A 9,904-nucleotide genomic window follows, 5' to 3' on the forward strand; every position below is an offset into this window, starting at 1 on the left:
CGTCCGTGTGTGTGTGTGTGTGTTCGTGTGTGTGTGTATGTGTGTGTGTGTGTGTGTGCATGGTTGTTTGTTGTTCTGTGATGGACAGGCAATGTATGTGATTGCACAATGAACGTTTAAAATTGTCAGTAAAACAATCACAGATTTCAAGAGCTAATTTCAATTGTCATAGTTTCTGATTAAAACATTAATAAAATTAGAAATAGGTCTAAAATCAATAGAATTTAATGGCTGCTGGTCATTTTGTTGAACAGAATAGAATATACTATTTTATACTATACTATAGAATATACATTTTCCCTTTGGGGCGAACCCCACAGGGAAATTACTTATTAGCTGACAAGCTACTCCATCTAATTTGTTAAATATTAATAATACAAATATAACCATAAGAGATACAGTATATAAAATACATATATGCCTAAGAGTGATTTAAGTAATTCAGTATGACTGAGTATAAATAAATAAATAAATAAATAAATAAATAACAAGCATGCACATACAAATATGTTCATCTAAAAATAATCTATAAATGAGTGCAGATAAAATTAGATTCAAGTTACTCAGGCCTGGGTAGTCACCTGCGCAGCAAATCAAACTTAAAATTCTGTGAACTAAGATCTCCTGATCACATAATAACGATTAACCATATCTGCCATGGCAAATCATGACTAATAACTGTTGTGATCAGGCAGCATGCAATCATTATAACAATAATACATTTAGATGTATTATTATTATTATAAATGTATTATTGTTATAAAGGTTGAGCCAAGAAAATGTATATCTGTATCAAACAAGAAGCCCTTCATGTTACTTTGTACCCATGAAGTAGCTCCCAGTCTCAAAAAGGTTGGTGACCCCTGATCTAATGGCTACAGGCAGAAATGATTTCCTGTGGTGCTCTGTGGTATAATAAGTTTCTGACTGAAGATGCTCCTGTAGCCGGGGACACGTCATGAAGTGGATGAGACTCGTTGTCCAAGACAAGCTGAGTCTTGAACAGGATCCTTGTCTCTGACACCACTGTCAGAGAGTCCAGCTCCACTCCAACGATGTCACTGGCCTTGTGGATCAGTCTATTTGTTCTGTTGTTGTCCTTCACCTTCAGTCTGCTGCCCCAGCACACCACAGCATACAGGATGGCACTGGCAACCACAGATTCATAAAACATCCTGAGCAAAGTCCGGCAGATGTTGAAGAAACTTAGTGTACATTTTTTGTACTGGCTTTTATATTTCATTCAGTACTACTCACATTTCTACCCATAAGTACATATGAAATATGTCAATGCAATTTGATATTACATATTTGTATCGGTCTGTTCAACTAGAACAGGCACCAAGGAACATATGTGGTAACATCACAATGTATGCATTAGTCTTAAGGGGATTTTACAACCCAGCTTAATAAAGGCCCTAAAAGGCAGCTTCCAGTTTTGGTGAACTTCATTTGCTGTTTTTGACTAGTTGCTTGATGTTCAAGAAACTGCCTTTAGCAAAATGGTTCTACTTTTAATGATACATTAAAAGTGTCATTAATGTATCATTAATACATTAATGATACATTAATGTATTAATTAATGTATCATTAATTAATACATTAATTAATGATAATTAATTATCATTAATAATAATAATTAATTAACAATTAATTATTAATAATTAATATTAATTATTATTATTATTATTATTATTGTTAATTATTAATTAATTAATATTAATATCTGCCATATTTAAATATGGCAGATATTTAAATCTGCCATCTGGAACATGCAATTCAAATATTTACATACAACACTAAACTAACTGTCTATCAAATCCAAATTAGAGTATATAAATAGTGTTTCTGTGTAACCATCAAATGAGAAGAAATTAACATTTTTTATGTAGTGAGTTTGATTAAATGTTGAATCTGTTTAGCCAAAGTGTAACTTTTTTTTTAAAATACAGTGAGATTTGATATGTTTTAATGTTGGCAGACTGTAATGTAGTTTGAAATACTTGTAGATTAACTTACTGGAGAAAAAGTGGAAATCAGTATCTGTAGCACAGCACCACCATGGATTGTTTAGACTGGAAACTTGGAAATTAACAAACTTTGTTGATCTCTTGTTTTAAACCAACTCCAGAACATTATTTTTAAAGTGATAACTTGCATTTCTCTTTAGGAAAAAAAATGTGCATAAAGTGTCAAAATTTATTTTCCGATTACATTTTTGCTTGACTCAGCTTTCCTGTTCATCAAGAAGAAACACAGTTGTGATCTTATTTTCATAAAGTGCTTTGCCATGATGATGTTTTATTAACAGATACCTTCTCTATAATAAGCATATATTGATTGTGGCCATGATATTAGAAACTTTGCTTGCATTTGAGCAGGTACATTTGTGTAAGTGTAAGAAAGTCTAGGAATCACAGTCATAAATTTCCACACAAAATGTATATATGGTAGCTCAAATAAATAAGTGAAATTGTCTGTAACCTTGTCAGTTCATCAGTTGTTTAACATTGTTGGTAACCAACAATGTTAAACAACTTATTGGGAAGCAGAAACTTATTGCAAGCCAGTTTATTTTATTATTTCTGTATTTATTTACGCAGCTCTTCCAAAGTTCCACACTGATCCAGTATCCATGTCTGTGAATGAGGGAGGAGTTGCTCGCTTCCAGTGTCAAATAAATGGTATTCCTGAGGCTACCATAACATGGGAAAAAGATAAAGGACCACTGAACACTTCTGACAGCAGGTAAAATCAACCAGAAGTATGCAGCCATTTGCATTAAATCTTCTACAGGACAGGTCTATAGGACATTGTCTTGTACCTTCAGAAAAAAAATGAAATAAGTAATGAGTTCCATTAACTTATTACTTAAAAGCAAATGATCTTGCTACTTTTATATTTATTTCAAAAGGTTAAAAAAATCAATTGAAAAACTATATATACAGTTGAAAACAAATGCATTTACTTACAGCAAATAAAAAGACTTTTTTTATTATCATTTCAGGTGAGTCATAATTACTAATATTTCTATCAAATTTCAAGTTTATTTGAAGATCACATTTCAGCAACAAGGCAGCTCAAGATGCTTCCCACCATAAAACACATAAATAGAAAGTCACAGAATATACAGTCAACAATGGAAACACTGCATTTTGTCAAGTGCCATTGTTATACATCAGAATGATGATTAATGTTTCATTGATTATATTTCAAAAGTAACTTTAAACAGATGGGTTTTTAATCTAGATTTAAAGGCACTCAGTGTTTCGGCTGTTTTGCAGTTTTCTGCTTCCCAGTTCCAGATTTGTAGAAACAGAAGATCCTCCATGTTTGGTTCTGGTTCTGGGGATGCAGAGCAGAACCAGAACAAGAAGACCTGAAAGGTCTGGAAGGTTGATACAACAGCAGCAGATCTTTAATGTATTGTGGTGCTGAGCCACTCAGTGATTTATATGCTAACAACAGTATTTTAAAGTCTATTCTCTGAGCTACAGGGAGCCAGTGTAGGGACTTTAGAACTGGGAAACTGTGGTTCTTCCACAGTCTGTGTCATTTTTTATCATTTCAGGTGAGTCATAATTACCAATATCAGTAAGTGATATTGGAAGTGATTATATAATACACAATCAAATATTTCCACACCCTGTCTAATGCAGTATTTTTCCCCAAAGATTCACAATATTTTCTCCAATAATCCCTTTAAGCATTTCTTATAGTTTTCCCAACTTCTGCCTATCTCCTTTTATAATATATTAGATTCTGGAAACAAATAATTTTCTTAAGTATTTTAAAAGCCTTATTCCACTGTTTAATTGCTGTTGAACATTCTGGTGTCCACCAAGGAACCATCTTCTTTTTTTTAATACCACTAACTTCTAGGAGTGAAATCTTTTGGCTGCATCAATAATACATTTACTAATTTCTAAATTTAATTCATTTATCGGTTTACTTGTATCTATATTTTTTAGGTTAACCTCACTCATCATTTAAAAATTGTCCCAGTTTGCTTTCCCAAATTTCCATCTCCCCTCAATTTCTACCTGGTCTTCTTCAGTATCTATTCCTATGCTGGCAAAAATTGGATAATGATAACTCCCCATTGTGCTTTCTTCAAATACTCTCCAGCTACAAATATCAGCAAGAGATTGAGAAACCAAGGGCAGATCAATAGCAGATTCCTTACCCCTCACAAAGTCCACCCGAGTACCTACTCCGTTATTTAAAATTACCAATTATTTTTCTTCAATCACCTCTTCTAAAATTCCTCCATTATAATTATCTTGATCTCCCCATAAAGTTCTATATGCACTGAAGTTCCCACACCAAACTATTTTCCCTCTACAGTGTTCTAAGATTGAGTCAAGTTTTAACAAGGATTATAATAATTTATTATTTTAATATTTCCATCATTTGTCCAAATTTCTACAGCAATAAGTTCTAAATCTGATATATGGAGGTGAATAATTTTCAGGTTTTCCTTTTACAATATGCCACAAACTCCCCCATTCCCCTTTATCCTGTCTTTACATAAGACTGAGTAACCATGAACAATAAACTGTAATGATGGCTTAAGCCATGTTTCTTGAATGCATATTATGTCTGGTTTTATATTTAGATTATTAATGAAGCCTTTAAATCCCTGACCATTTGCTATTAGACTACGGGCGTTCCGTTGTAATATTAGAATTATGTAATAATTTGAGAAGCCTCAGCTTCAGATGATCCTTTTCCAAGTCTTAAGTTCATCACAGATTTTTTTTCCCCAAGAAGATAAATCTTTGACATTGAAAATCTTTGCAGCTACCTTTACAATGATTTTTATTTTTATGATATGTGCAAGAAAAAGAATACATTTTTCTAATGTAATGTAATATTACATTGATTATTGTCTGCCACTTTTTTCCTTCCATGAGTTGTTTTTGGAGCATTTTCAATATTTTTCAGCTCTTTCACTGCTTCAGCAGATGAATTCTCTTATCAGTTTTAACTTTTTGAATTTCAGCTGCCTCTTTTCTTACCATGCATCCTGTGTATGCTGCAGTATGACTTCCTCCATAGTTACAACATTAAACAGGATTATTTCCACACTCACCATAGTGATGTTCACCTCCACATCTACCATGTCTCTGTTTCTCTTTACAAACATTCACAGTATATCCATATCTTTGACATTTATAACATCTGAGAGGTGGTGGAATATAAACTCTTAAATTAAAGCTCTTGTAACCAATCATCACCTTATCAGGCAGAACTCTATCGTTGAAATCCAGTAGTACAGATGTACTGTCCGTTTTCTCCCCACTCCTAAAAGCCTGTACCGTAATTGTTTGATGCCTGTAATCTCTCCTCCTTTTATTATTTACTTTAGCTCCTCCAAATTTTGACATTTATAACATCTGAGTAATGATAATGATATTACTCCTTTTACTCCTCTTTCTTCCCCAACAATCTTTCTTTTCAGCACTTCTTTTTTTTACACACCATTTGTAATTTTAGAGTCTTATTCTTTTGTTCAGGATTTTTACAAATGATAAGTAGACTTCCATCCCTTAAGACTTTAGCTAGTTCTACATCTCCAATAGCTTTCTTTAATCCTTTTGACAAACTGATAGATCTTACTCCAATCATATCCTGTCCTACCTTAAATTTAATATAACTTTGAAATCTTACATTATTTCTTACATTATTTTCTTTCTTATTTCAACTCTTTCTTCCTCATCCTCAAGAGATCTTCTACCAGCATTTAGTCCCTTTTTAACCTTATCTTTCCCTCCTCCTCCTCTTCTATTTTCTACCATAAACCATCCTATGTCCATATTTTCATCTTCTGAAAGCCCCCCACTACAACTAGCCATCTCGATCCACTCACAACCCAGATTATGCCAAAACCACCTTCAAATTCAACTTTCTACTTGCCAGATAACGTTTAATTGCTTTTGCTTTCAAAAAACCTGAATTCTCTAGTCAGCTACCATCCTCAAGAGCAACTGTCCTGCAACTTTTAGATACATCCTTACTCCAACAGACTGTGATCAGCGCTGAACAGACCTGCTAACAATCCATTCATTTGATTCAGGGGTGTTGGAGCAGGGAAGCATCTGAAAGTTACAGGATGGTAACTCTCGAGGACTGGACTTGAGCACCCCTATACTAAACAGCCGTATATACCATGATATCCAAACAAATAAACTTATGTTAAGTGAACTAATTCTGCAGTAGTGATTTGTCCAGATTGCTCTTTTTTTATCAGTGGTTTGATAACTGCTGTTTTTAAAGCCTGTGGGGGGAAACACCTGATTCTATCTGCTAAATGTTGGAAAATGCTTACGGTGAGGTGGACACATGAGAATAAGTGCCTCCTATATCAAAGACCTTAAATGAAGAACAGTTAACCAGCCGTAATGCAACAGCAGGGTGTCATCATACATTGAGAAAAAAATTTGTATGTGTCTTTTTATTGAGTGTATGTAAATGTCTGATTTCAACTGTATATCTGATTTGATTCACATGTGAATAGGCACATTATCATCAAATGCTTTTAAAAAGAACAGGATTAACTCACAAGAGTTTTATTTTCACATTTCTGAATGGGAGGTAGAGATATTAACAGTTTGTTATATCTTTTGGCTTCTTGTCCAGGTACACTCTTCTACCAATGGGTATCTTACAAGTAACAGGTGTAAGGAAGGCAGACACAGGAATTTTTCGCTGTGTGGCCACCAATATTGCAAACACTCGTTACAGTCATGACGCCACACTCAATGTTACAGGTACGTACACAACACTTGTGGTTGGTTGGTAGACAGACAGACAGACAGACAGACAGACAGAGAGAGAGAGAGAGAGAGTGGATCATGGCGTCATGGTGAAAGGAATAATGCAATAATGCTTGTGAAAGTATGCCTGTTGGTTCTTACCTTGATGTTCAGACAATAATTATGCAGATGAGTTATTAACTTGAAGAAAAAGCACTTATTTTTTTCTATTTACTCTTATTTTCTTTCTGACATATGTACTGATAATGTTTTACTCATTTGCAGATCAGGAAAGCCAGGGGTTCCGATTTTATATTGGATGTTTTAAGGTTTTGTGAATGATTTCTTTCTTGAAACTTTTGACCAGGAAACTTATCCAATTTAGAACATAAAACTTGTTTGACATTCTGGATTACAACCCAACTGGAGTACATCAGTCACAATCCATTGATAACTTATCAGTTCTATAACTGCAATACTGCCAGCTGATTCATATACACTACATAGTATACAACTGTGTGTCAGTGTTTTATCTTAACTTATATATGTTTGTTTATTGTGCTAACTAATCAAATAAGGTGGAGCTCCTAGAATCTATAAGGAGCCAGTCATCCTGTCTGGGCCCCAGAATCTTACCATCACTGTCCATCAGACTGCCATTTTGGAGTGCATTGCCACAGGAAACCCTCGGCCCATTGTTTCTTGGAGCAGGCTAGGTACCTTGGGATTTCTCAGGCAGAATTCATAAGAAGGAATTCTGCTAAGTAACACTTATTTTTTTTAATGTAGTTTCACAAAGCATTTCTTGCGCTCTGTGTGTATGTATCCGTCAGATGGACGTTCTATTGGAGTGGAGGGTATACAGGTCGTCGGGACGGGCAACCTGATGATCTCAGATGTCACCCTGCAGCACTCCGGTGTTTATGTGTGTGCTGCCAATCGGCCTGGTACCAGAATGAGACGCACAGCACTGGGACGCCTGGTGGTACAAGGTGAGACCATGAAGATGTTGGGAATCAGAATTCTGGAAACCAAACTGTTATACCAGTGTCATAAGGTGGCATCAAAATTGTTGGGAATCAGAACTTGCATCAGTGTTTGTCTCATGTAATTATTAATAATTGCAATCAATAATTTATTATTGATCAAATTATTAATAAAAAATTACATTTTTTTTGTTTAATCAGGGCACCAATTTCAGCAACTCTGGAGTCATAAGCTAAACTCAGTCTCTCCTGAAGGAATTAATTCAGGCCACCAGCAGAAGCAACTCTTCACACAACAAGGAATGATCATTGACACACTGATTTCTGATCAAGTCTGAGAATTTATTAATAAAATAGCCCAACTTTACAGTTGAAATATTCTGTGAATAACATATTTATTTAACTACTGGCATGCAATCTAGCTACTAATAAAAAGACAAAAATTAATATATATTTTGAATAAAATCAGAATCAAATCAGATTAATGAACAAACTGACAAAATGAAATGGAATATTAAAAAATGGAATATTGAAAAATAACTTCAAAACTAATTTCAAAGGGAAAAATCAGATTTGCAGAACCACAAATACAGTACAACAATGTTGTAGAACAGAGTATCCTCCTTCCTCTGCCAAAGGAGGAGGAAGGTCAAACCAAAAGGGCAGGAAGTTAGGTCACTGTACAAACTCAGACTGGCCCACCACTTTGAAGCAAAGTTGTAAAATTCAACCATGTGCTCAGGCTAATCTTCAAAAGAAATCTGGGTTCAAGCCCTGTACAACTGCAAAATAGATATGAACTGGATATCAAAGAAAGAAGAGAATAAGAAAACACAAGGGAGAAATGGAGAAGAGGTCAGGCGGCAGGTAAGCGGGGGTGGACTGGGATTTCCCGGGGTGTTTTCGGGTGTGGGGGTTCTGCTGCGGAACCAGCTAGTGTCTTGGGAAGATCCAGCGGACGGCGTTGGAGGGCGGACAGATACGGACCTCAGCTCACTGGGGCAGAACGAGGAAGGCAGCCAACGAGGGGTAAGTACGCCAGGTACAGCCAGGAGCTCAAAAGCCTCGAGTGGTCGGACCACGACGTCACGAGAGAGTTGTCTGAAAAACGAAGAAACACAACAGGAGTCACTGGGAGGTTCACAAGGAGTCAACAAACGCTATATGATGGCCTGCAGTACCATTACTGGTTAACACTCTGGCATCGATGTGTTGGCTGACTCCACTCTTAAGCCTCTGCGGAGATGAGACAATCACCGACAGGTGTGAGGATCCCAGGGTCGCCGGTCACGCCCACCAGAGATCATCCACCAGGCGGTCCCTGGTGGAAGGAGCGAGAAGCAGCAGCAAAACAACCTGAGCACCCAGGATCACCACAAATATAATCAGTGAAACATTAAGCAAGAATGCAACAGAAAAGCAATTTACAATAGTCTTAGTTTAAAAAAATGGAACGGGCTCACTTTGAGTCAATTGTCAGTCGGGTAAAACCAATGTCCAAAACTCCAAAAATTGATGAACAACAAAAAAAAACTCATTCTATTCAGGCAGATGTGAGGGCTGGCATCCCATATGGAGTTTCTCAGCAGAACCTCTGGTACTTTGGTTTGGAAAATACCAAGGAACCTTCTCATCAAGGAATGGAGAGAATGCCACAGCAGGCCTCTGCAGGTAGATGCGTCAAGAGACCCATAGATCTCTATGGGAATGCAGAATCGTGGGGTACGCAAAACGATTTCTAGAAATTCTCCAATAAACACTTTGAAAGTTTTGAGACAAATCTTCTTCCTGGCCAGCAGGTTAGAAGAAAAAGGTTCAGAGATCTCGTGTTTCAGTTGGAGGTTGACTCCAAAGTAAGTCTCAGGTCTTACTTTTGTAGTGGGGGTCAGTTCTTATCTGATCACCTCTGAGTTTTATTCCAGTGACGGATTTTTGGTAGTGATATCTTCAGTAGAAAATGAAGATGAATGTGATGTCTCCTAACTGGGTCATCCAACAAGGAGAAATTACTACTGTAGGACTCTCCACATAGTCTATTTTAAATTCTCTCAAAGTTGATTAATAGTTTTCTCACCTTCCGTGGGTGGTCTCTCTTTCATCCTCTGAGCTCGGGTCCTCTACCAGAGGCCTGGGAGCTTGAGGGTTCTTCTCTAGTATCTT

General features: G+C 36.2%; 1 protein-coding gene across 1 annotated transcript in view; it reads left to right on the forward strand.

The window, feature by feature from the left end:
• The window catches only part of LOC103130664 (immunoglobulin superfamily DCC subclass member 3-like), an 8,803-nt gene extending 934 nt beyond the window's left edge, over window positions 1-7,869 (forward strand). Inside the window, exons 2-5 of the mRNA XM_016666088.1 lie at window positions 2,604-2,748; window positions 6,643-6,773; window positions 7,337-7,474; window positions 7,592-7,869. Of these exons, the coding sequence (XP_016521574.1) occupies window positions 2,604-2,748; window positions 6,643-6,773; window positions 7,337-7,474; window positions 7,592-7,869 (692 nt within the window). The remainder of the gene's footprint in view (window positions 1-2,603; window positions 2,749-6,642; window positions 6,774-7,336; window positions 7,475-7,591) is intronic.
• The last annotated feature ends 2,035 nt before the right edge of the window (window positions 7,870-9,904 follow it).

This window comes from Poecilia formosa, unplaced genomic scaffold (genome assembly GCF_000485575.1).
Source record: "Poecilia formosa unplaced genomic scaffold, Poecilia_formosa-5.1.2 Scaffold659, whole genome shotgun sequence".
Classification (NCBI taxonomy): Eukaryota; Metazoa; Chordata; class Actinopteri; order Cyprinodontiformes; family Poeciliidae; genus Poecilia; species Poecilia formosa.